This window comes from Nerophis lumbriciformis, linkage group LG17 (genome assembly GCF_033978685.3).
Source record: "Nerophis lumbriciformis linkage group LG17, RoL_Nlum_v2.1, whole genome shotgun sequence".
In the NCBI taxonomy this organism is placed as follows: Eukaryota; Metazoa; Chordata; class Actinopteri; order Syngnathiformes; family Syngnathidae; genus Nerophis; species Nerophis lumbriciformis.
The window spans coordinates 24,051,340-24,078,193 of NC_084564.2; the positions used below are offsets into that span (position 1 = coordinate 24,051,340).

Below are 26,854 nucleotides of genomic sequence, written 5' to 3' on the forward strand. Positions count from 1 at the left end.
TTTAATCCATCCAACCGCTTCCTACCGCACCTGTTCAAGAAGTGGCATTAATGGTAAAAGTATTTGATCTATTATTGGTTAGCTTCAGAATAACAATGTTATTAAAAAGAATAAGAGACTTATTATACTCTAAAAATGTTGGTCTTATTTCAAAATGCACGCATATAGTTGTATTCAGTGTTAAAAAATATTATATGGCTCTCACGGAAATACATTTTAAAATATTTGGCTTTCATGGCTCTCTCAGCCAAAAAGGTTCCCGACCCCTGAGCTACTTGTTCATTTACTGTTAATATCTGTTTACTTTCTCTTTTAACATGTTCTATCTACACTTCTGTAAAAATGTAATAATAATTTATTCTTCTGTTGTTTGGATGCTTTAAATTAGTTTTGGATGTTACCACCCATTTGGGTATCATCATACATTGGTCATATTCAAAGTCCTCATGAGTCCAGGTATATATTTCCTGATTTTATAAACATAATATACATTTGAAAAAAACAAAAGGAGATGTTGTGATGCCAAAAAATGTCGATGTAATCATAGTCGACTAGATACGCTATTTTACTTGGTATCATTACAGTGGATGTTAGGTGTAGATCCACCAATGCGGTTTGTTTACATTGTGACGCCGGTGCGCTACAGTGTGTAGTGAAGCATGTTTAGCTATTCCTCGTCCTGCAGGGATGATACTTGTAAGAAACTTACTTTATTTGTCGCCATGGGGGCGAGGATTAGTAATTTAGAAGTAGCTAAAACACTGCCGACGGTGGATGGGCGTTAGCCGCTAGCTAGCTAGCTATGTCTTAAAGCACCTCTTCCTGAGGACGTTTCAGTGTTATAACTTCACCTTTTACTTTAGTTTTTAAGCCAAAATGCGTCCGTTCTCCCTTTTCTGTCTACACAATCTGTGATTGTGCGCTACCAAACATGCTCGTCTGCTCGTAAACCAGCAATGACATGACGTGACGACGGCAATGAGGCGGCTGGGGGACCGGTACGTTTCAGAGGCGATATAGTACCGAATATGATACATTAGTATCGCGGTACTATACTAATAACAGTATATCGTACAACCCTACAACATGACAATACAACAGAACAACAGCAGTCATACCACAACAGGTCAAAAATCATTTTAAACGATTAAGTAATAATTCAAGTTAAAAGCAAGTACATTGCCCAAGAGAACTGGTTTCTCGATCTTTTAAAATGGACTTAAACTTCCCCAAAGTAATCAATTCTGGTAGCCTCAGATCTTTCTGGATGTTTTTTTTTTTACCAAGTTCTGTGTTGGCCTCAGGAACCACACATGTGGAGGACATCCTGTGAGCCTAGGCTGTAATGACTGGAGTCTCTACACACAAAGGAACACAGATAGGTGGGGACAAGTCCAAGAAGACATTTGTATATAAAAACTACCCATTGAGAAAGTCTTTGGGCAGTTAAAGATATACTTTTTATTGATGTGTATATGGAATATGTGTCAATAGAGCAGGGATATTCAACTACTAGTGCTGTGAATGTTTGGACACCACATGATTTCATTGTTGGGGGTAACGATTGGATTCAGTATCAATTCTCGATTCAAAATCAATAACATTGGGTGCCAGTTCTATGATTAACTACATTACTCTAGAAAATAGACATCTCTGATAAATCTTTATATCACTCAAAATAAAACTGATTTTGTTTAATACAATTCTACCCAAACATTTACTGAAGTCAAATACAAATAAGGCAACTAAAGAAGTATCCAACGCTTCTCTTTTTTTAAAGTAAATCTGTACAGCAGATACAGGCATCTACATCACCTATATGATTTTTTTTTTTTTAATCGATTAAGAATCATTACAAATAAGAAACACAGTTAATTCGAAAATCGATTTTTTTTGACACCCCTATCAACTACTGTAAACTATTTTGGTGGCCACTTTTCCAGAAAGCTAAAGACCGGTGGGCTGGACTTCTACCTTCACTATTAGTCTTATTTTGTATATGAATCGAACCAGCGTCTTCTATGATAGACATTTGATTTTGGTCTATTTATTTTGTCAGAGTTACAGAAGTGCTCTGCTGTTTTTAAGGATATTCTGCAAAAAAAGCTAGTCAAAGATCATGTCTATGACATCATTCTAGTGTTTTTAAGAATCTTCTGCAAAAATTTGAGTCCCTTTTTAAAAGTTTTTTTTTTCCTTTTTGTCCTGTCCAGCCACTCAGGCAAATCATATTGTTGATGTAGATGTCCATATCTGCTGTAAAGATTTACTTTACAAAAGAGAAGTGTGGGATACTTCTCTTGTTGCCTTATTTGTATTTTACTAGATTTATTTAATTTTTGGCGCTGCCTGAACGGAGCAGTAGGGGAGAGAAAGAAGAAGAAAAGGAAGACAGAGGGGGAAACAGCAGGGAAAGGAGGGGGGTAAGATAGAGAGAGAACAATGTTAGCAAATACGATATGTACAAATATGCTACGAAAAATTATAGCAAACAACTACCGTATTTTTCGGAGTATAAGTGGCACCGGCCGAAAATGCATAATAAAGAAGGAAAAAAACATATATAAGTCGCACTGGAGTATAAGTCGCATTTTTTGGGGACATTTATTTGATAAAACCCAACACCAAGAATAGACATTTGAAAGGCAATTTAAAATAAATAAAGAATAGTGAACAACAGGCTGAATAAGTGTACGTTATATGAGGCATAAATAACCAACTGAGAACGTGCCTGGTATGTTAACTTAACATATTATGGTAAGAGTCATTCAAGTAACTATAACATATAGAACATGCTATACATTTACCAAACAATCTGTCACTCCTAATCGCTAAATCCCATGAAATCTTATACGTCTAGTCTCTTACGTGAATGAGCTAAATAATATTATTTGATATTTTACGGTAATGTGTTAATAATTTCACACATAAGTCGCTCCTGAGTATAAGTTGCACCCCCGGCCAAACTATGAAAAAAACTGCCACTTAATAGTCCGGAACATACGGTACTGCAAATAACCCTTTCAAACGCAAGAAACATATTTTACTGTTGTACTTTGTATTATTGTAATCGGAGGTGAATAACTTAAATTATCCGAAAGAGGTAAACAAATATCAAAATAAAATGGACTCTAAATATTCATTATCAAAATATTGAACATCTTAATATAGAACATGCTATACGTTTACCAAACAATCTGTCACTCCTAATCGCTAAATCCCATGAAATCTTATACGTCTAGTCTCTTACGTGAATGAGCTAAATAATATTATTATTATTTTATTTTTTTCAAATATTTTTATTGAATTTTGCAGACAGTACAGTATGATGGATCATGGCAACAGCAAGTTGAGGTATCTGCACATTTTACAATATGTAACATAATAAACCCCACCCCTTACAATACCCACCCACTTAATTCCCAAGGTAATTGTCACCTAGTGCCCACAACAAATATAGACACACATGAATATATGCAAACTTAGATTCAATCTAACAAAATATATTCAAGATAAATGAAAGAATAGATGAGGTAAAATAAATAAATACATATAAATAATATTATTTGATATTTTACGGTAATGTGTTAATAATTTCACATATAAGTCGCTCCTGAGTATAAGTCGCAACCCCGGCCAAACTATGAAAAAAAACTGCGACTTATAGTCCGAAAAATACGGTAGTGAGTAAAGTACATAGTAGTAACACATAAATGACAATGAACATTATTGCACTAAAAAAGGAGCGATAAAAATACCAATAGAAATAGCTAGAGCTGAGGGGAATAATCGATTTTTAGATGCATCGTAATTCGGATATTGACGATGATAAAATCGATTAGTAAACGTCAATAATCCATCATTGATTTTTTTATTGTAAATAAAGTAATGCAGACAGCTCTAAAATTTGGCTGACTGCAGCGAACCTCCTCACCGAGAGATTCGACCAGCTTTTTATTATAGGGCTCTAATGTTCCAGTTTTGCATTTCTTAAATACAAATGCCTTGATTTTATAAGTTGAAAGCGATAAACGCTTATTTAGTGAAACGAAAAGAAATGGAAAACTGCATCAATATACATAGAACATAATCGTCATCGAATCGTGAGGTGGCCAAAGATTCCCACTTCTAGAAATTGCACTATTGATAATGAATAATAATCACCTCAATTATCAACATTACAATAGTTTCAAATGCAACAATACATATATGTAATGAAAACTTGAATTACAAAAGAAAGCAGATAAATCTTTTTTGAAGTAAACTTGCAGATCACCAGTTGAATAAGTCAAATAATGAAAAAAAGAAGACCTAAAATGGAACCTTGAGGAACAGTAAAGAAGTTGAACAAACGACTACTGACTGCGTCTGAAGTAAACAAGCGACAGCAACACCTTAGTTACATAAATCACATTACCAAAACAAGGGAGAGGACTTAAAAGGGTGCCTTAATTTTTCTCAATTATGTAAATCTCAAGAACTAGCAAGGTTAACATGTCAAGGCAAGGATCTCCCAATGTGTTTACAGTGATCCAAGTTCCTCTGTACAGCAGGAACACTGTAGTGTTTTTAGGAGTTTGCTGCAAAAATTATAGTCTCCCAAGTTTTGGACTGAACTCGGGGGCCGGTATGGTATTATTCCCGAGCCGGATTTGACCAATAGGCTGGGAGTTAAATAGCCCTGCCATAGAGCTTGTTTGTAACCATCAATCATGAGGAACCTCCTTCCTGCTGGGTGTACATGGCCACTGCTTCACAGAGGACACCTTTTCAGGAAAAAAAAAAAAAGGCTTCACTACACATCTTCAAACAAACCTAGAAATCTTCCATTGATATGTCAAGTCAGCTCGGGCTGCAACGATTAATGGATTCATTTGATTAGAAAAAAGCTTTGATTTACATTCGGTTGATTTCATTAACCGTTTTGAGTGTAACGAGTACAAATTGGTAACATTTGGACTGCATGGAGTGCCTGGAACTTTAAATAGACACATGAGAGCGGTGGTGTCGTGGCTGTGATATGTTTGGCGGCAAACAGTTAAGACAGTTTCTATTTTTATTTATTTTGTAATCAATGCACACATGTAAAAAATGCAATTGAAATGTTGATGATGTGCATCTATTAGGAAAAAAAGAATGAATGTTTATTTTAACTATTTTCCCTAAAATAAAATTTGGGCTGATAAGTGTTTTATCTGATTACTCCATTAATCAAACAAGCTAATGGATAGATTAATTTATTATTAAAATAATCGATAGCTGCAGCCTGACTTCAGCAAATACGCGTGATGTTGCAAAGATGTGAGTGTAATGTTAGAAGTTCATGCCAGTCTTGCAAAGATTTGTCTCCTCCTGTCCCATTTCTTAATGTTATGTTGTTGTGATATTTGGCCTGGTATGGTTACACTGTATATGTAAAAAGTGGATAAAGTGCACAATTGTGGTTCTTGCTTGGACAGTCACAGACCGTGTAAACACTGCTAATTAGCATTGAAGCTACAGACGCATGTTGTCAGCTTAATACAAGAATATTTAAACTGTCTAGGCTACATTTTTACCAGTGCATTAATACCAAAACAGTATCTTGAGATCTTAAAACAAGATTGAAAGTACTATAGTATAACCTTTAGGTATAATTAATACACAAGTAAACTGTGTGGGTCATGTATTGTTCAAGCCCTCACTATAAACTGAGAGGAACAGCTGCTCCCCTTTTGTGTGTTTTCCTTAATGGAAGCGTAGGATAGACCTCCGGCAACTTAGATGACATCACTTCCTGTTTAGCATGGCTCAGGGGGTCCCTTGGCGCACATCACTAATTAACAGCATTGTGCTCTGAGCCATGACACACATACCGCCGCCATATGTAGTACTGCGTGCCTCCCGCTTACTCTCCTCTTTGATACGTTTATTGTTATAGTTAATTTTCTTCCTGTTACCACATATTAGTGTGCACAATGTGAAGCACAACGTCCCAGAAAAAGGTTAGTGCTCTATTTTTGGTGGCTCACTCACGGATGCCCTCTCAGGGATCCGAGAATGAGGAGATGGAGCGTGGCCAGTGGAGGGGGGGAATCTGCCCTTGACCCTTTTTCTGCAGCAAGTCCACTATTGAAGGAGACACCGAGACATGCTTACTTCGAATAATGCAGAAGCAGAATCTGTAAGTCACGTGCAGCAAAAGCCACCTACAGGAAGATGAGATCAGGTGGCAGTGCGGGTTTGCTGGCATCAGTTCCCTTTGTACTTTGTTTTTTTTACTGCCATGACACAAAGGAAAATGGCCAAAGGCTCAAACAAGGCTCCTAGGGCACAGAGAGGTCATATTTTACCTCCTTGTTGGTTCTTGTTAGCACACATGATCATTTGATGCAACAACTTTTGTTTATCTTGAATCAACCAGCAATGAAGTGTCCCAAACATTAGCAAGAACAGACACGTTCCTATCTGAACCTCAATCTACATGTAAAGCGACTTTGGGTACTTAGAAAAGTGCTATATAAATCCCAGTTATTAATTAATTAATTAATCTGGGCAACAACAAGATGACGTCTTCCATTTCTTTGCTTCGGAATTGTAATGCAAATTTCTTTTTTTGCATTTTCAAACCGCTGAGTTTTGCTTCGTAGTCAATATACACATATTACCACATTGGAATACACACACTGTAGAATGGATACATTACAATAACATTTCTTAGGGATGTTTCAATCAGGTTTTTTCTGCCGATTGTGATACCACTCATATCATCCATGAATGAGATTGAGCGATACATACATTTTTCCAGTGTAACGATATTAACATCGTTACACTGGACATCTTTATGTGCTCGACGCCTCAATCATTGGTATGTTTTCATCTACAAAACCATTCTGGGTATCACTCCATCTTATCTGTCTTGTCTTTTAACAAAGAAACAAGGAAGTCACAATCTTCGTTCAATGAATGTTCTGCAATTTGTCGTCCCCAAAGTAAGAACTGAACTGGGCAAGAAAGCATTTAGATTTTCAGCACCGAAGGCTTGGAATAACCTACAATCGAATATTAAACTTCAAACCCTAGTTACGTTGAATGAGTTTAAAGCTTCTGTGAAAGGACTGCAGTCTACCTTGTCTGTATGCACATGTGTCATGTGAGCAAGTTTTAATGTTGTAAATGTGATGTTTTATGTATTTGTTTACTGTTTTTAATGTAACCTTGCTGCTGCCCTCTTGGCCAGGTCTCCCTTGGAAAAGAGATCTTTGATCTCAATGGGATTTTACCTGGTTAAATAAAGGCTAATAATAATAATAATAACACAATCTTTAAACTCGTTCCTAGAGATGAAACGATATCAAAATCTCACGGTATGATATTATCACGGTATTAAGACCACGGTACAATATTGCGGTATATGTAAAAAAACTAATAAAAAAAACTACAGATGTCCGATAATATCGGCCGATAAATGCGTTAAAATGTAATATCGGAAATTATCGGTATCAGTTTTTTTATTATCGGTATCGTTTTTTATTTTTTTTATTTTAATTAAATTTTTTTTTATTTTTATTAAATCATCATAAAAACACAAGATACACTTACAATTAGTGCACCAACCCAAAAAACCTCCCTCTCCCATTTACACTCATTCACACAAAAGGGTTGTTTCTTTCTGTTATTAATATTCTGGTTCCTACATTATATATCAATATATATCAATACAGTCTGCAAGGGATACAGTCCGTAAGCACACATGATTGTGCGTGCTGCTGGTCCACTAATAGTACTAACCTTTAACAGTTAATTTTCATTAATTACTAGTTTCTATGTAACTGTTTTTATATTGTTTTACTTCCTTTTTTATTCAAGGAAATGTTTTTAATTTTTTTATCTTATTTTTATTTTATTTTATTTTTTTAAAGTACCTTATCTTCACAATACGTGGTTGTCCAAATTATATCGATATTACGATATATTTTTAATTCAAATGTTTAAAAAAATATCGATATATCTTACAAACTTGATATTTCTCCCAGCCCTACTACAAAGCAGTCTTTTTAAGTGCAAAGGATTTTTCGGGAACATCCACTGTGTCTCAACTTTTAATGTGTCCCACACATTAGCAAGAACAGACACGTTCCTATCTGAACCTCAATCTGGGCAAGAACAAGATGACGTCTTCCATTTCTTTGCCTCGGAATTGTAATGCAAATTGCTTTTTTTGCATTTTTAAACCGCTGAGTTTTGCTTTGTAGTCAATATACACATATTACCACATTGGAATACACACACTGTAGAATGGATACATTACAATAACATTTCTTAGGGATGTTTCAATCAGGTTTTTTCTGCCGATTGTGATACCACTCATATCGTCCATGAATGAGATCGACCGATACATACATTTTTCCAGTGCAACGATATTAGCACGTCTTAGAAGGAGGAATGTGAGGGGTTTAGTAGCCCATGTAGGGTGAGAGGGGGAGAACAAGGAACACAACAAAAAAACGGCGTTTAGTAAATTTAACATGAAATGAAATATATCGATATTACGATTTTTTTTAATTCAAATGTTTAAAAAAATATCGATATATCTTACAAACTTGATATATCTCCCAGCAATACTACAAAGCAGTCTTTTGAAGTGCAAAGAATTGTTCGGGAACATCCACTGTGTCTCAACTTTTAATTTCACAAAAGTAGAGTCCTCTACAGTGGACATTATTTCTATCTGTTTTGAAAATGCAGTTTCTCAGAAAGGTTAACTCACATTTTAGCTTTTAATAATGTACATACCTCACAAATTGACATTTAGCTTCACTGGTTTTATCTATTCTGGGTGATGGTAGCTTATCAAGTCGCTTCGCTGTGCAGCAGGTGCTCGAGACGAACGTGGTGCGCTTTAATACCTCCGCCACAGAGGTTATGTTTTTGCCAGGGTTGGTTTATCTGTTTGTTAGCAACATTACTTAAAAAGTAACATTTTTGAAAAAACACTATTCCTCTATCTACTACGTGGAACACATTGCACTTCCTGCTTTCTCTTTCGCTCCACGCCCCCACATTGCAGACAGAGTTTATTTTCAGACCCGACAAAGTAAAAGCGCCCAAAAAAAAACTACACATCAAGTTTTTGTTTGATACAGTCATGTCACAGCATTATTAAGATGTTGAAACCATAATACTGCGGTATCTACAGAGCCATTACATCCCTAACAATTCCTTATTTTCTTGTATTACATACAATTGTTTGAGCTATATAAAGTCAATAGCACACAATAACTAAACAAACTATTCAATCAATCAATCAATGTTTATTTATATAGCCCTAAATCACAAGTGTCTCAAAGGGCTGCACAAGCCACAACGACATCCTCGGTACAAAGCCCTCATGTGGCCAGGGAATTATTTCCCGAGTTTCTAAATATTAGCAAACAACATATTATTGAGTTTAAGAAAAACAATGCTCTAGTATCGCTCATATACTGATACTACCATTGGTATCACCAATTTATGGATCACCTCGATCCTCCTCTTACATGTGCTGTACTGACTGTAACAATGCTGACACACCATCAGTTGTTATATTATCCTCGCTCCCGACTCTTATTAATTACGTCTTAAATTCCTATTAATATCTGCTTACTTTGTGCTATATCATGCTTTAATCTACACTTCTTATAGTTTACTTAGCATTTTTTAAATTGGTGTTTAAAGCTAGTTTTGTGGTTAGCTTTGCTAGTAGCAGGTCTTGCTCTCAGTGTGTAACATGTTGGGCACGATCGGCACAACCCTAATATTTCCCTGTTCATTGACCCCACAAGGCAACTTTCAGCTCTGTTTAAGTGGTATTGTGACACTGCGTGCTGTGTGCACAAGCAGGCGTTGACTAGTTGCTGTGTGGGTAGATAGCAGCACAGGACCTGCACCCCAAAGCATGATTCATTCCATTATAGGTTAGACCAGGGGTCGGCAACCCGCGGCTCCGGAGCCGCATGCGGCTCTTTGACCGCTCTGATGTGGCTCAGCTTCACACTTGACGACCTTCCCGATTTTCCTGGGAGACTTCCGGATTTCAGTGCCTCTCCCAGAAATCTCCCGGGGCCGATATTCTCAGATTTTCACCCTAACAACAATAATAAGGACGTGCCGTGACGGCACAGCATTTAGCGCCGGCTACAACTTGTACAAACAGCGTGCCAGCCCAGAGTCATGTTGAATGCAGCTTGTGCCTGCACACGTAAGTGACAGCAAGGCATACTTGGTCAACAGCCATACAGGTTACACTGACGGTGGCCGTATAAAACAACTTTAACACTCTTACTAATATGCGCCACACATTTCGGGAGAACATCATTACATAAACACAACAGAACAAATACCCAGAATCCCATGCATCCCTAACTCTTCCGGGCTACATTATACACCCCGCTACCACCAAACCCCTCTCCGTGCGTCGGTTGAGGGGGGCGGGGTTTGGTGGTAGCGGGGGTATATAATGTAGCCCGGAAGAGTTAGGGATTCATGGGATTCTGGGTATTTGTTCTGTTGTGTTTATGTTGTGTTACAGTGCGGATGTTCTCCCGAAATGTGTTTGTCATTCTTGTTAGGTGTGGGTTCACAATGTGGCGCATATTAGTAAGAGTGTTAAAGTTGTTTTATACGGCCACCGTCAGTGTAACCTGTACGGCTGTTGACCAAGTATGCCTTGCTGTCACTTACGTGTGCAGGCAGAAGCTGCATACAACATGACTCTGGGCTGGCACGCTGTTTGTACAGGTTGTAGAAGGCGTTAAATGCTGTGCCATCACGGCACGCCCTTATTATTGTTGTTTGGGTAAAAATCAACAGACATTCGAGAGGATCGTTGCCCTGAAATTTGGGAGATTCCCGGAAAAATCGGGAGGGTTGGCAATTATGACGCTGTCAAGCGCCATTCATATAAAACTCGCGGGCCGCACTACCTCTAACATTAAATTTTCATATTAAGGTGCGGGCGGAATTTTCATATTAAGGTGCGGGCCCCGTGTCTGAGACCCCTGGTTTATACATAGCACAAAGCAAAAAAAAAAAAATTTGTATGCGGTGTTATTTCATTTTAAATTTCAAAAGAGTTTTGTGGCTCCCATTGTTTTCTTTAATTTGTGAAACTGGTCAAAATGGCTCTTTGAGTGGTAAAGGTTGCCGACCCCTGGGTTAGACATTTAGTCCAACATCATTTTTGGCAGCCACTGAGTAAATGAAGATGAAAATTGTTGAGTCAGTGCACCTTTGACGCAAAATAACATTGTTATTGAGGACGTATAGATCAGCCCACCTTTGTTTACATTCAAGAACTATATCTTAGCGGTTTGCATATCCTCCTACAGTGTGTAGTGTAGCATGTTTAGCTATTCCTTGTCTTGGTATGATACTCAACGTGGCAAAATGTACGGGGCACAGCTACGATGTGTCATCAACATGCATTATCACGATATGACATCATTTGCCAAATTAATTTCATTTGTATCGAATACCATCTATGACACAATCCTACTCCAATGTTGATGTAAATGCTAGTAACCAGACCTTGACCAACTTTGATAATTAAAAAAAACATGTAATAAAATCACAGTCTGTAGGTTCAATGTGCACAATGGAATAGCTTAGTTGCACAGACAGAAGTGTTTATACAAGTTTAGCCAGCGATCAGCAGAGATATGAGGAAATGAGCAGTATCACCAGTCCGTGAGTTTATCGAATTGCGGTTATCAGTCACGGTTTTACAGTCATTTTAATTTGAAACGGCAATTAATTGTCGGGAGTCTTGACATGGTTTATTGTTGATGTCTGCAATCGTTACACCCCTAATTGTTTAAAATAAAACAATACCCATCCCTAAGTGCGAATACCACAGTTGGTACACACACAGCCTCCGTCTGTACTCAAGAACACCAGATATTTTAAAATAAATTCAGTGTTGGCGCTGGAATTTTCAAAATGGGGTACCACAGTACATTTTTGGGGTTCCTCTTTTTTGTAACCGTTTTGAAAACAAATGATAAATGTATGCATTATCCTGTTGTATCTCACATTCTATATTGTGTTTTGGAAAAAGGTTGTCATAAATGTTACTTAATTCATGAAAAAATATTACAAAAGAAAACACATTTTTATGCATAGGTACATTTATTCAGTAATAAACCTTCATTCACTTTCTTCTTTCCTTTGTGTATCTAAACTTTACCACTGCCGGTAATTTTATCTATATTTTTATTTAATAAGTGGTAAGTGTATTTATTTCAGTATAAAAGTGTAAAAAAGTTTTTTGCTTCGGTCATGAAATTATGATAATGGTGTGCCATTATTTATTGAACGCTTAAATCTCTAGAGTCTACATCAACTTCATATCTATCCGTCAATTCTAAGTTTTTTTTTATTTTGTTTGTTTGTTTTCTTCCCTTTTTGTAAAATAAAACTGTTTTTTTTTTTGGCAAACACACAAAATATGCAAAATCTTCCAGAAAAAATATTTTCCAAAGTGGAATATTTGATGTGATGTAATCGGAGCCTTGCATAAGTCAATAATTCATAAAAACATTGATTTTGATTGAATGTTATATTTTGCAGACTTCCGAAAATTTGCGTCCTTTCTGATTTCAATGCGTAAAAAGACACAAAAAGTGTGTTAACGCCAACAGTGTACATATGAAATGATTGTTCAAGTACAAATCTATTAACTAGGAATGTGCCGAGCGATCGGCCACTGATAGGCATCGGCCGATTTTCATGAAAAATTATGTAATCGATGAAAAATTATGTAATCGGCAAATGCCGATTTATGCCTTTTAATGCCAATCACAAACGCCGATCCCCTCTGGCTGACACTATTTATTTTGAATCCCCTGGCTGACAAAGCGGCTAGCAGCTCTCCGAAGCTAATAATAATCACCTCCGTTACAGTAAATAAACTGCATTTATCCATCCATCCATTTTCTACCGCTTATTCCCTTTGGGGTCGCGGGGGGCGCTGGAGCCTATCTCAGCTACAATCGGGCGGAAGGCGGGGTACACCCTGGACAAGTCGCCATCTCATCGCAGGGCTAAACTGCATTTAATAATATCTTAAATATCATTATTACAGCTAGTTTGAAACACCAAGAATAAGTGCTTAGTAAACTTTAAGAAGTGTATATGGATGTGCGTTACAGCAGAAAGTAAGCAGATATTAACCGCAAATGACCAAAATCAGAGTCAAGAGAGGATAATGTAACAACTGTTGGTGTGTCAGTATTGTCACAGTCAATACATGACACGTAAGAGGGTGGATCATCCATGAATTGGTGGTGTTGATACCAAGAGTAGTTTCAGTATATAATATTAGTGATTAGGTCAATGTATTTGTAGTCTCAAAATATTTTTTTGTTTTTTGGTAATTCCTTGTACAAAGAAGGGTTTTGAGAGTCAAAAACCAAACGATTTAAAATAGTAGTTTTTGTTTAGTTGTTGCATACTATTGACTTAATATTTATGAAACAATTGTATCTAATGAATTAAGATAAGAAACTAGTTAAAATATTATCTAGATCCTGTTACAACACCGTAGGGTGCATACATGTCACACTAAGGGTGGCCGTATGAACAACGCCAACACTGTCATAAACATGTGCCATATAGTGAAACCATACTAAACAACAATGACAAACACATTTTGGGAGAATATTTGCACCGCAACACAACATAAACACTACAGAACGAATTCCCTTCATCATCAACTCTTCTGGGACGCTACAATATAAAAAAAAAACGCCATTGGTGGATCTACACCTAAAATCCACTGTAGTGATACCAAGCACAATAGCGCATCAAGTCGATACGACTATGATTACATCGATATTTTTTAGCATCACAAAATCTTCTTTCATTTTATAAAAAATTATATTATGTTTATAAACTCAGGAAATATGTCCCTAGACACAGGAGGACTTTTAATATGACCAATGTATGATCCTGTAACTACTTGGTATCGGATTGATAGCCACATTTGTGGTATCATCCAAAACTAATGTAAAGTATCAAACAACAGAAGAATAAGTGATTATTACATTTTAACAGAAGTGTAGATAGAACATATTGAAACAGAAAATAACCAGATATTAACAGTTAATTAACAAGTAGATTAATCATTAATTTTCTACCACTTGTCCTTAAAAATGTTGACAAAATAATAGAATGATAAATGACAATATGTTACTGCATATGTCAGCAGCTAAATTAGTAAATTTACTTACTAATAAAAGACAAGTTGTCTTGTATATTCACTATTTTATTTAAGGACAAACTTGCAATAAGAAACGTATGTTTAATGTACCCTAACATTTTTTGTTAAAATAAAGCCAATAATGACATTTTTTGTGGTCCCCTTTATTTAGAAAAGTACCGAAACATTTTGGTACCGGTACCAAAATATTGGTATCGGGACAACACTACAACACCGTCAATACCACTCATCAGAAAACAATGGAATATCTACAGTTAATACATGTGATAGGTTTTGGTATCAGCCACATAAAACCCTGATTGGAACCTACCTACTATTAACCAAATATTAGCTAAAATATTAATGTATTATCTGTCCTCATACGTGACAAGCCAGTCAGCTACAAAAGATACACTTAGCGAACTTTAGCCTAACTTCTATCATCGACCTCCTTTGTACTCTGGGTTCTTTTACGTAATCTCCCCCAGGACACATATCATGTAACCCGAACGTGTCACTGTCCACATTTGAAGACATTTCAGATCATGTCGGCAGTGTTTACACGCCGGCTCGGGCAGCTATCTCCCAAAGTCTGCGATAAGCATGTAAAATCACATTGCATTAATCGGGATTACACAGCAGCCACAGCAGAGCGGTTGGCTTGGCAACTTATCCAGCAGACCTCATGGCTTGTTACATGACTCTGTGTCTGTCTGTGTGTGTGTGTCTGTGTGTGTGTGTCTGTGTGTGTGTGTGTGTGTGTGTGTGTGTGTGTGCCCCTTTCAAGTAGACCAAGTGCCTGTCTCATGAGACAATGTTTTTAGATTGGTCTACTTCTTCCTGAGCTGCCCATGCATGTGGGGGCCGACTTGTGGACTAATGCGAAAAAGAACAACACTGATTTTGAACCGCACATAGCCAGAACTTCTGCTTCTGCATATTAATGGCTCTCTGTGAGGAACACATATTATTATGTTCTTCTCGGCTTATAAAAAAATTGTAGCAAACTTAAACATGTTTACTCACAAATCTAACCCTCAACTAGCAAAACAAATTGATTAATGGCTAACTTAGCCACTTAATTTTGACCTTTTGGCTTTTTTCATTGCGCAAAAATACACCTTTAATTGTGAGCCACGTACTCAAAACAGTATGTTCATAGTCAAAGTCACTGCTGTATGTACATGACTTTGTATATAATATGTAAGTAAACATTTGCTGAAGGAAGCAGCTTTTGTTTGGTTGTTCATGTTAGGGTTGTTCACTCTACCTTTGGAAAAGCTTATAACACACCACAGCCGTCCTTCATTTATTGCTGTTAATTAGTTCAGGACATAGAGTCGTGGTCAAAAGTTTACGTACACTTGTAAAGAACATAATGTCATGGCTGTCTTGAGTTTCCAATAATTTCTACAACTCTTTTTTTTTTTTTGTGATAGAGTGATTGGTCACAAAAAACATTCATGAAGTTTGGTTCTTTTATGAATTTATTATGGTCTTCTGGAAATGTGACCAAAATCTGCTGGGTCAAAAGTATACATACAGCAATGTTAATATTTAGAGATGTCCGATAATATCGGCCTGCCGATATTATCGGCCGATAAATGCGTTAAAAATGTAATATCTGAAATTATCTGTATTTTTTTATTTTTTATTAAATCAACATAAAAAACACAAGATACACTTACAATTAGTGCACCAACCCAAAAAACCTCCCTCCCCCATTTACACTCATTCACACAAAAGGGTTGTTTCTTTCTGTTATTAATATTCTGGTTCCTACATTATATATCAATATATATCAATACAGTCTGCAAGGGATACAGTCCGTAAGCACACATGATTGTGCGTGCTGCTGGTCCACTAATAGTACTAACCTTTAACAGTTAATTTTATAAATTTTCATTAATTACTAGTTTCTATGTAACTGTTTTTATATTGTTTTACTTTCTTTTTTATTCAAGACAATGTTTTTTATTTATTTATCTTATTTTATGAATTAAAAAAAAAAAGTACCTTATCTTTACCATACCTGGTTGTCCAAATTAGGCATAATAATGTGTTAATTCCACGACTGCATATATCGGTTGATATCGGTATCGGTAATTAAAGAGTTGGACAATATCGGATATCAACAAAAAGCCATTATCGGACATCCCTATTAATATTTGCTTACATGTCCCTTGGCAAGTTTCACTGCATTAAGGCGCTTTTGGTAGCCATCCACAAGCTTCTGGTGGAATTTTTGACCACTCCTCTTGACAAAATTGGTGCAATTCAGCAAATTTTGTTGGGTTTTCTGACATGGACTTGTTTCTTCAGCATTGTCCACACATTTAAGTCAGGACTTTGGGAAGGCCATTCTAAAACCTTAATTCTAGCCTGATTTAGCCATTCCTTTACCACTTTTGACATGTGTTTGGGGTCATTGTCCTGGTGGAACACCCAACTGCGCCCAAGCATGATGATTTTAGGTTGTCCTGAAGAATTTGGAGGTAATCCTCCTTTTTCATTGTCCCATTTACTCTTTGTAAAACACCAGTTCCATTGGCAGCAAAACAGTCCCAGAGCATAATACTACTACCACCATGCTTGACGGTATGGATGGTGTTCCTGGGATTAAAGGCCTCACCTTTTCTCCTCCAAACATATTGCTGGGTATTGTGGCCAAACAGCAAAATTTTTGTTTCATCTGACTACAGAACTTTCTTTCAGAAGGTCTTATCTTTGTCCATGTGATGTCCAAGTGTATTTTGATCACGACTAAATCAATTTCGTGAATTAGGAATCCTTATTTAGAAATCAAATATTTTCAAAGCTAGGGCATAAAAACCTGTTTTTTTCAACATTATGAAAGCTGTATAGACATGAAATAACATTCATTCAGTCACCTTTACACTTTTTTAATTCAATATAGTAATACTGCCTGAGGCTGAGCCAATCAGTGGCCACGATAGTAAACAGTGCGTTCTGTTTGGTCTCCTCTAATGGCCAATACTACTTATTGATATTTATTGTTCATTTGGCTATTTTTATGCTTAAGAATGCTTAATTTAGGACCAAAAAATATGTAAAATATGCTTTTAAAAAAAACAACCTTTCTGATTGTGACTTTAAACGCCTACTGTCTGTCTCCTGGTCAGAGCTATTAGAGTTATGTATTGGGTCGGCAATTGTTTGTAGCAGCTGTAAATGTTGGGTGTTGTATATACAGATATCTGCTCTTCAGCATAACTCATTTTCCGCTGAGTGGATGATATGGCAAATCTTCCTGCCATGATGACCTGGTTTGGCTCTAAGGGGACAGTAGGCGTTGAAACTTACCATTTAGAAAAGAGGGCACTTGTTGGGCTGTGTATTCAATGCCCGCGCCTAAGTGCCAAAAGGGTGAAATGAAAAAGACATCGCGAGACGCCTCGCGGCCGTAAAATTGTGTTTTTTACGCGCAGGGCTTTTGGCACTGTTCTGACACCATAAATATCGGATCGGGACGACTTCATTTATCATCCTGGGAAAATGAGTCAACAGTCATTACTGTCTGAATAGCTGGCAACACGAGTAAGTAGAACGATAATTGTGTCCTGCCAAGAGTCAGCCATGGTGGTGGTAGCGTCATGGTCTGGGTCTGCATGAGTGCTGCCAGCACTGGGAAGCTGCGATTGGGACCTACAACCTCCTGAAGCAAAATCCCTGCTGAATTTTGACATTTTATTATTTAGTAATGGCTGTAAGTTCAGTTATGTTCAGTGCATTGCAAAATGACAGCAAAGTGTCTTTAAGCTTTTTTTAGCACTTAGGATGTCGTTGTGGCTTGTGCAGCCCTTTGAGACACTTGTGATTAAGGCCTGTATACGTAAATAAACTTTGATTGATAGCAATGTTAAAGGTTGGATTTGCACACTTAGTTTTTCTGCAAACTCCATGGGCTTGTGGTAGCCATAATTGCCAACCCTCCCGATTTTTCCGGGGGACTCCCGAAATTCAGCACCTCACCCGGAAACCTCCCGGGACAAATATTCTCCCGAAAATCTCCCGATTTTCAGCCGGAGCTGGAGGCCACGCCCCCTCCAGCTCCATGCGGACCTGAGTGAGGACAGCCTTTTTTCACGACGGGAGGACAACAGGGTGACAAGAACTAAATCATCCAGACTAGAGATAAATTGTATTATTATGTTTATCTTACCTAAAAATAAATATATTTATTAATTAAAAACAAAAACAAATAAATGTTTACTATATTTTGCTAAAAACATCAAAAGTAATTGTATTTTTATTTTTATTTTTTCTGACTCCTTATTACATCGTCATAGAATTATACCGGTACATTAAAATAAACATATTTGAAATAATTAATTTTAAATTATCATAATAATGCATTTAAAATGACCATATTTAATTATTAAAATAATTGCTTGTTTATCAACAACTTTAGCATTTTATTTATTACATTTTGAAGCTCTCAGAAGCCAAGTTATGTTATATTCATGTTATATTTATGCAAGTTTGAAGTATCAATTATCTAAACTCAGTTTTGTTTGCATATTTTCAGGATGTGTATATATATATATATATATATATATATATATATCCATCCATCCATCCATCCATTTCCTACCGCTTATTCCCTTTGGGGTCGCGGGGGGCGCTGGAGCCTATCTCAGCTACAATCGGGCGGAAGGCGGGGTACACCCTGGACAAGTCGCCACCTCATCGCAGTATATATATATATATATATATATATATATATATATATATATGTATATGTATGTGTGTGTATATATATATATATATATATGTGTATATATATATATGTGTATATATATATGTGTGTATATATATATATATATATATATATATATATATATATATATGTATGTATATATATGTGTATATGTATATATATATATGTGTGTATATGTATGTATGTATGTATGTATGTGTATATATATATATATATATATATATATATATATATATATATGTATATGTGTGTGTGTGTATGTATATATATATATATATATATATATATATATATATATATATATATATATATATATATATATATACGTGTGTGTATATATGTGTATATGTATGTATGTGTGTATGTATATATATATAATATATGTGTGTGTGTGTGTGTGTGTGTGTGTGTGTGTGTGTGTGTGTGTATATATGTATGAAATACTTGACTTGGTAAATTCTAGCTGTCAATATACTCCTCCCCTCTTAACCACGCCCCCACCTCCCAAAATCGGAGGTCTCAAGGTTGGCAAATATGGTGGTAGCGGATCTGTGCTCTCACTCGTGCGGCGACTACTTATTATGACTGCTTTTATTTGATTAGCGAATAAATGCATGACGCAAGATACACCTCTGTTTGACTTTTAATTTGTACTTCTACTCGTTAAACATAGCCACATCAAAGATAATTTCTGCTGCGTCCTATTTTCTGGTGTGAAGCGACGTTACGGCACCCCTACAATTAGGCTGCCCTGCCACATTTCCAGAAATGTTTATGAGCGAGGGCAAACCGAAAGCGCCAAATCCGCATTATTGACAGGTAGCAATGTAACGATATGAACATTTCATATCACGAACTATAGAGAGCACCGAGGGCTGGGCAATATAGACCAAAACGCATAACCTGATATATTTTGGCTGAATACCGATATATGATATATTTTGCGGGGGTTTTTTTTCTCCGGAAAGTGACATTAGACAAAGTCGAACCCATTTATGCATGTCGAGTTGTTTTATTGAAACAAATACTTGAGTACATTTTTTAAAATGTTTAAGTATCAGATATAGAGCAGTGGTTCTTAACCTGGGTTCAATCGAACCCTAGGGGTTCGGTGAGTCGGCCTCAGGGGTTCGGCGGTCTATACTAGTGACCTTTCAGAAGGTTTAAGAAAATAGTTGCTGAATAGTGAGGCATGTAATCGCTTTTGTCAGATACTGTCAGTACTGACGTTGGAGTTTCGCCAAGCCTTGCTTTTTTTTGTTGTTGTTTTGAGGCCACGATCACTTCTTTCCTCAAATCATTTTATCTGCTGCCTAAGGAAGGAAATGCAGGGAAAAAGAGAAAGGAAGCACAGAAAGGAAGGATGTCTCTTCCACGTGCACTGGGCGTTTTGGGTCTGGCCCGGTCTGTCTTGTTTTTCCCTTCTCCCACAGTTGCACATTGTAGGGCTTTGGTTAGGAGAAGTTTAAAAATAAAAGCGAAGCGTCCACAACCCTCTACTTAACATGTACTCCACTGGGTTCCCATACGTCTTGTTTGCTACGCTTGTCACTTCCATCTTTGGGCCCTTTGTGTTGACAGCGTCCCTTCGCTTAGAGCAAAGGCTATACAGTGCTGCTTCAGCAGAATTAATACAGTATTTGTTTCTTTACAGTAATGACTGACTCATGCTTCCTATATTTAGAAATAGATATGGGCGGCATACAATCTGTTATGCACTATAGCAGTCTGCATCAAAGAGAGAGATGTTCTTAATATTTTGGTAGTATTGAATTTAACTAAATCAGTGCTTCTCAATTATTTTCTGTTACGCCCACTAGGAAGGAGAAAATATCTTGCGTCCCCCACTCTCCACAGCGACTATAAATAGTGCATTATCATTTGTCTATATCGTTGATTTCCAAACTTAAGTAGCACCTCAGAAAACTCTTCAAGTACAACCATAATGACCAAAATTAAAATACAATATCGTAGTAGGCCCAAGTATTCATTAAAAACTAGGTATAGGTTTTGTTTAAGCATGTATATTGTAACATTACACACAGTTTGAACAGTAACAGTTTGAATATAGGACAATAGAACTGTTACATTACAATATTGAAGTAATTATTTGCCATACCACTAGATAGAGCCTGCAAAGCACTTGTGGTACCGAAACCACAGTTTGGGAATCACTGACATATATATCATTTTGAACATTGTAACCTTATTAACATTAAAGAAAACAACACACCAGTCTTTCCTCGTCTCCCACCGCTATATTCGCTTTGTCATATTCTAGTACGGCTAAAAAAAGCATGTTCCCTGAGGTCAGGTAGTTGGTAATCAATCGATTGGCACATCCCTATTTTTAACTACTTTATCTGTTTGTGTTGCAGATTGAGTACAAGAAGTGAACAGTGTTAGAAATTGCTATAAAACGAAAAGGGGTAGGATTAAATAAACTCTGCTTCTTTCCACCTTTTTTTAGACACGCTGCAATGAGAAACTGGAAATATGTGATGTACCATATTGTAACTATGCATGTTTGAAATAACTAATACCTTAACCTTTAACCATTTGTTATACATGTATACTATTATGTTGTTGTATACTGTACTTGTAAACGTGTTGTTATATACTATTAAACAGGGCATTTAAAAACGCATTTGGGTTCAACTCTTGTATTAAGTCTCATTGGATTGTTTGGGTGTACCGAATGCTGTGTAACATTATGCTAATTAATTTGTTCCTTTGGTGTGTTGTCAGGCTCAGGTAGCATTCCTACAAGGCGAGCGGAAAGGACAGGAAAACATGAAACAGGACCTTGTAAGACGGATTAAAATGTTGGAATACGCTCTCAAACAAGAAAGGTAAGACCAAGGGCATTTCCATGCGCTTAATGTCCACCTAATCCATCTTTGAGAGAGTCTTTAGAGTGTCTTGTAACGCGGCCCCCCGTGTGGTCTTGTGCGGCCTTGCAGGGCTAAACACCAGAAGCTGAAGACTGGAAATGACGCGAGTCCCGGCGACAAGAAACCAGAGATGGAAGCAGAACCACGTATGTTTTCAGCCTTTGTCTCTCCATGGTTTTTAAGAAAAATTATGCTTCACCAGTTGTAGCAGCGCTTTTGGCCATTTCTATCAAACCCCACCTTTTGTTATTTATTGAAACGTCTCACTTTTTATAGTTCCCAATGGTCCAGCTGAGTCAGACTCGGAACCAGCCAATCAGATGTCATGGAAGGAGGGACGTCAGCTACTACGCAAGTAAGCCTTGTCATCTCTCATCTCATCTAGTATTCATGTGACCTTCAGGTGGGAGACGAGCATTCACATTATTTATATTCATTTCCTATTATTGCACTCACTTGGAATAGAAAAGAGTAAATCTTTAGTTATCTCGTAATCAGAAAGATCAAGTATAACAGACCTGCGGCTCATTAAGATTTTCAATCCGGCCCGCCATCAAAACTGTAGCCGCCATTATCACGTGCAGTGATGTTTTTAATTGACCGTAAGTTTTCAACTATAGAAAGTATTTCAATAGTTGAAATCTGCGCTTTTGGGTGTTATACGAGTTATTACGGTAATCTCTATCACAGCAGCTCAGACAATGAACAAACCAGAGTGGGTGGGGTTTGGTTTCGGAGCAGCAAGCCCGAAACGCATGTGTCCGGAACAGATGCGGAATCAGATTTTTACAACAAATTTCTGTAGAAAGTGATAATATATCATATTGTAGGTGTTTATTACACTTTGCATTCATATTTTGCTGTTTTTTACATTTTTGTTGTGTTTTGCTTGATTGTAAAAGATGTCTATCGAGGAGCTGGTCTGAGAAGTAAAAGAGCGACGTTCATATGTTGTTAATATTCGGTGTTTTATTGTTCATAGGTAATATTGTAAATCCCACTTTCTTTATTTTTATGTACATTTTGGGCGTCCCATTCAGTAAAAAAACTGTCAGCAAAATACGACATGTACAAATATGATGGTAAAAGTGATAGCAAATAAGCAGTTAGCAAAAATAAAAAATAACACAGAAATGACAATGAGCATTATTACACTACAAATGGATCAATACAAATACCAATAGAAATAGCGCTATTGATAATGGACAAAACCAATAATTTACCTCTATTATCAACAATACAGATGTTCAAATGCAACAATACATATACGTAATGATAACTTGAGATACGAAAGAATGCAGAAAAATGGAGGGGAAGAAAGAGAAGCAACCTACATTAACTTTGTAGCTTGTTATAGTAACAATAGGTTAAGCTTTGTCAGTGTGCCATGCGTTGTACCCAGTTTACCCTAGGGCAGGGGTGTCAAACTCAAATACAGGGTGGTCTAAAATTTAAAGCTGAACAAAGCCGCGGGCCAAGGTTGAACAAATTAACCTTTTGATAGGGACCCAAACAAGTTTTGCATTGAATATTGAACAAGCAAGGCTTACCGGTATATAACTTTATAGTGACATGCAAAATCGAGTTTCAAATAATAATAATAATAATTAAAAAATATCAATGGCATATCAAATACAAATTGAATGCCTCTTTTCTATTTGCAGCCTTCTGAGGTAAATATCAACATTAACTTTTTCCACAGGCTAATAAATTAGAAAATAAAATAACAATGAATAAATCAACCATTCAGGACTTTAAACTGCTCAGTTTGCAACACACTGATCTAATCTGATGTGCCCAAGCCAGATACCTGCCATCTTTTCTTGGATGCTAGTTCATTAATGTCGGGGCTCAGGCTTTGAGCTGAGGCAACCTTCTTTATCGAACGAAGTTGTTCATCAGTCATTATATCTCGTCCACCCGGACCACAGTCTTGGGGGCGTGCTTTAAAGGCACTGCATTTATCGTCCTCCACGAGCTGTCGTCACGTCTGCTTTTCATCCATTCTAACGTGTCGGCCCGATCAGAAAATATGTGCGACTTCAGCACGCACACATGTAAATGCAATGCATAGTTGGCCAACAGCGATACAGGTTACACTGACGGTGCCAGTATAAATAACTTTAACACTGTTAGAAATATGCGCCACACTGTGAATCCACACCAAACAAGAATGACAAACACATTTCGGGAGAACACCCGCACAGTAACACAACATAAACACAACAAAACAAATACCCAGAATCCCATGCAGCCCTAACTCTTCCGGGCTGCAATATACACCCCCACTACCTCCAAACCCCCCCACCCCTTCCATGCGTCGGTTGAGGTGGGCGGGGTTTGGTGGGATTAATGATATATAAGCAGATGTAAACAACACCAGGCAGCAGGAGTATAGCATCAGAATTGTAAAAAAAACAATACATTTGTTGCGAATGAATACACTATCAATAATAACTCTAACCATCACAATGAAGTGACAATTAGACATAAGTAAATGATATATAGACAGTGATGTACAGATGGTTTCCTCTTAGCTCACTTTATGGTACCACTAAACATTTTCAATCTTATATCGATCAATTCACATTAGAGATGTGCTGATCAGTATTTGACCATTTTTGTGAAAAAGTATGTGATCGCCATTGCCGATATATGTCTTTTAATGCCGATGTCAAATATCGATCCCCTATGGCTGACAATGTATTTATTTTTAGGCCCCAGGCTGACAAGCAGCTAATTCTGGGTCTCCATACAGCGTGGAGCCGCTATCCTAAATTATTAATCATTTCCATTACTGCAAATAAACTGCTTTTCTTAGTATCTTAATTATTATCAAATAACGTTATCACTGGAGGACGATGCTAAACATGTTACACCCCGCGCTAAGCTAACCGCTAAGATAGCATTAAGCAACCCCAATAAAGTTCTAGGAAAGTTTAAAAAGTTTTACAGCAGAAAGTGAGCAGCTATTACCCGGAAATTAACTGGTAGATTAAGAGTTACCGGTAGGTGAAAGGTTAATATAACATCAATTGTCGGTGTATCAGCATTGTCACAGTAAGAGGGTGGATCCATAAATTGGTAGCATTGATACCAGAGGTAGAATCAGTTTATATGATACAAGAGGGATTAGATAGACATTTTTATTTTCTCATACATTTTGTTGTTTTCGTTAATGTTTACAAACGCAGGGAATCATTTGCCTGAACAAACACAGGAACACAGAGGGCAAAAACCAAATGATTTAAAACAGTAGTAAATAGTAGTTTTTGTTTAGTTATTGCATACTATTCACTTGGCTTTGGTCAAACCATTGTATGTAATAAAAACAAAATAAGGTGTTTGATTATTGTATTGATATTGTTTAAACTGTCAATAGCACTCATCGTAAATAAATGGAAAACGTACAGTTAATACATACGGTATCGGAATCGGCAGCATCAAACCCTGATGGGAACATCCCTAGTTAACATCCTTGCATACCTAAATGTCCCTCTGTGGAAATGAAGGCTATGCACTTCTGCGCTACACAAAATGTTCAACCTGTTTTCTTCAAAAACTTTGAAGGCGGCATCACATACACAAAAGCAGTGTGATGTAGAAATGATGTCATCGCCTCAAAGCATTTACTTCCTTCCGGCGTGGCGCAGTGGAAGAGTGGCCGTGCGCGACCCGAGGGTCCCTGGTTCAATCCCCACCTAGTACCAACCTCGTCATGTCCGTTGTGTCCTGAGCAAGACACTTCACCCTTGCTCCTGATGGGTGCTGGTTAGCGCCTTGCATGGCAGCTCCCTCCATCAGTGTGTGAATGTGTGTGTGAATGGGTAAATGTGAAAGTAGTGTCAAAGCGCTTTGAGTACCGGTACCTTGAAGGTAGAAAAGCGCTATACAAGTACAACCCATTTACCATTTATCATTCCTTCGGTCGTATTAAACAATGGCTGACATTTACGTTCTTCCCTGTGAATGTAGATATCTGGAAGAGGTGGGCTACTCGGACACCATACTGGACATGCGTTCCAAACGCGTGCGCTGTCTGCTTGGGCGGAGCAGCCCTGAGGCGAACGGGCCGCCGCCACCTGAGTCCTCCCCAGAGCCTGAGACACGTTCCGGTGGAGAATCATTGTTGGTCAGACAGATAGAAGAACAGATTAAGAGGTGACACCACAAGACATTTTTAAATTGGTCCTTTTATGACAGAATGATAGATTGTGCAGGTGTACCTAATAACCAAATACACTTTTGTAGGAATGCGGGCAAAGAAAGCTCCAAAGAACGGCTCGGCGGTTCAGTGCTCGATAAGATCCCATTCTTGCACGGTTGTGAGGATGACGACGAAGATGACAGCGATGAGGAAGACGACTTCCAAGGCATGGCCACGGACTGCATCGATGGTCCTCGCAAGAGCAAAAAGTCCCGCGTAAAGGTGCGTCAAAGCTTTTCCTCTCGAGCAACATCAAGTGTAAGACTTGTTTGACTTGGTTTCTCAGCTCATTGCGATGAAATAAGTATTAACTTATTTAGCTTATAAAACCCACTCATGAATTCATTTAGGACAGTTTTTAAGACACACCCACTACATTTTTTAAGAAATACATTATTTCTTCCACACATTAGCCATACAGATAAGCCGCAGATGTATATGTAGTTAAATGAGTCATTTACACAGAAAGATTTTGTAAATGTTTATTTACATACCTTAATTGTATCCAAACGTTGTCTGTCTCACGGCAGTAAAAGCAGCTGATCAAAAAAAAACAAGTCATTGTCATGGACCCACTAGCTGCGGAAGCGAGCTCTCCAATCAGCTAAACAGACTCAATAAGTCCACGGTGATGTTTTGGTGAATTTACGAAACTGAAACAATACAAAAAGAGTGCCGTTGTAAGTTGATGATACTAACAAAGACACTCGTAAACGTGTTAGCATATTAGCTAATGTTAACGACGCTAGTTTCATTAAACTACGATAGCACGTACAGATATGCATGAAAACACT

The 26,854-nt window shown here is 37.3% G+C and overlaps 2 protein-coding genes across 5 annotated transcripts in view; one reads left to right on the forward strand and one right to left on the reverse strand.

The window, feature by feature from the left end:
• fkrp (fukutin related protein) overlaps nt 1-26,854 on the reverse strand; it is a 39,116-nt gene that overhangs the window by 9,340 nt on the left and 2,922 nt on the right. Inside the window, exon 1 of one of the 4 annotated variants that reach the window (XM_061972816.2) lies at nt 25,340-25,411. The exons of 1 other annotated variant lie outside the window; for it this stretch is intronic. The gene's annotated coding sequence lies outside the window, so the exon portion shown is untranslated. Of the gene's footprint in view, nt 1-25,264; nt 25,412-26,854 lie in introns of those variants that run through there. 2 more of the 4 variants (XM_061972813.2, XM_061972814.2) reach the window with 2 other exon arrangements.
• strn4 (striatin, calmodulin binding protein 4) overlaps nt 1-26,854 on the forward strand; it is a 53,893-nt gene that overhangs the window by 5,168 nt on the left and 21,871 nt on the right. The window contains exons 2-6 of the mRNA XM_061972926.2: nt 21,708-21,811; nt 21,923-21,999; nt 22,130-22,208; nt 25,829-26,014; nt 26,105-26,282. Coding sequence (XP_061828910.1) covers nt 21,708-21,811; nt 21,923-21,999; nt 22,130-22,208; nt 25,829-26,014; nt 26,105-26,282 — 624 coding nt within the window. The remainder of the gene's footprint in view (nt 1-21,707; nt 21,812-21,922; nt 22,000-22,129; nt 22,209-25,828; nt 26,015-26,104; nt 26,283-26,854) is intronic.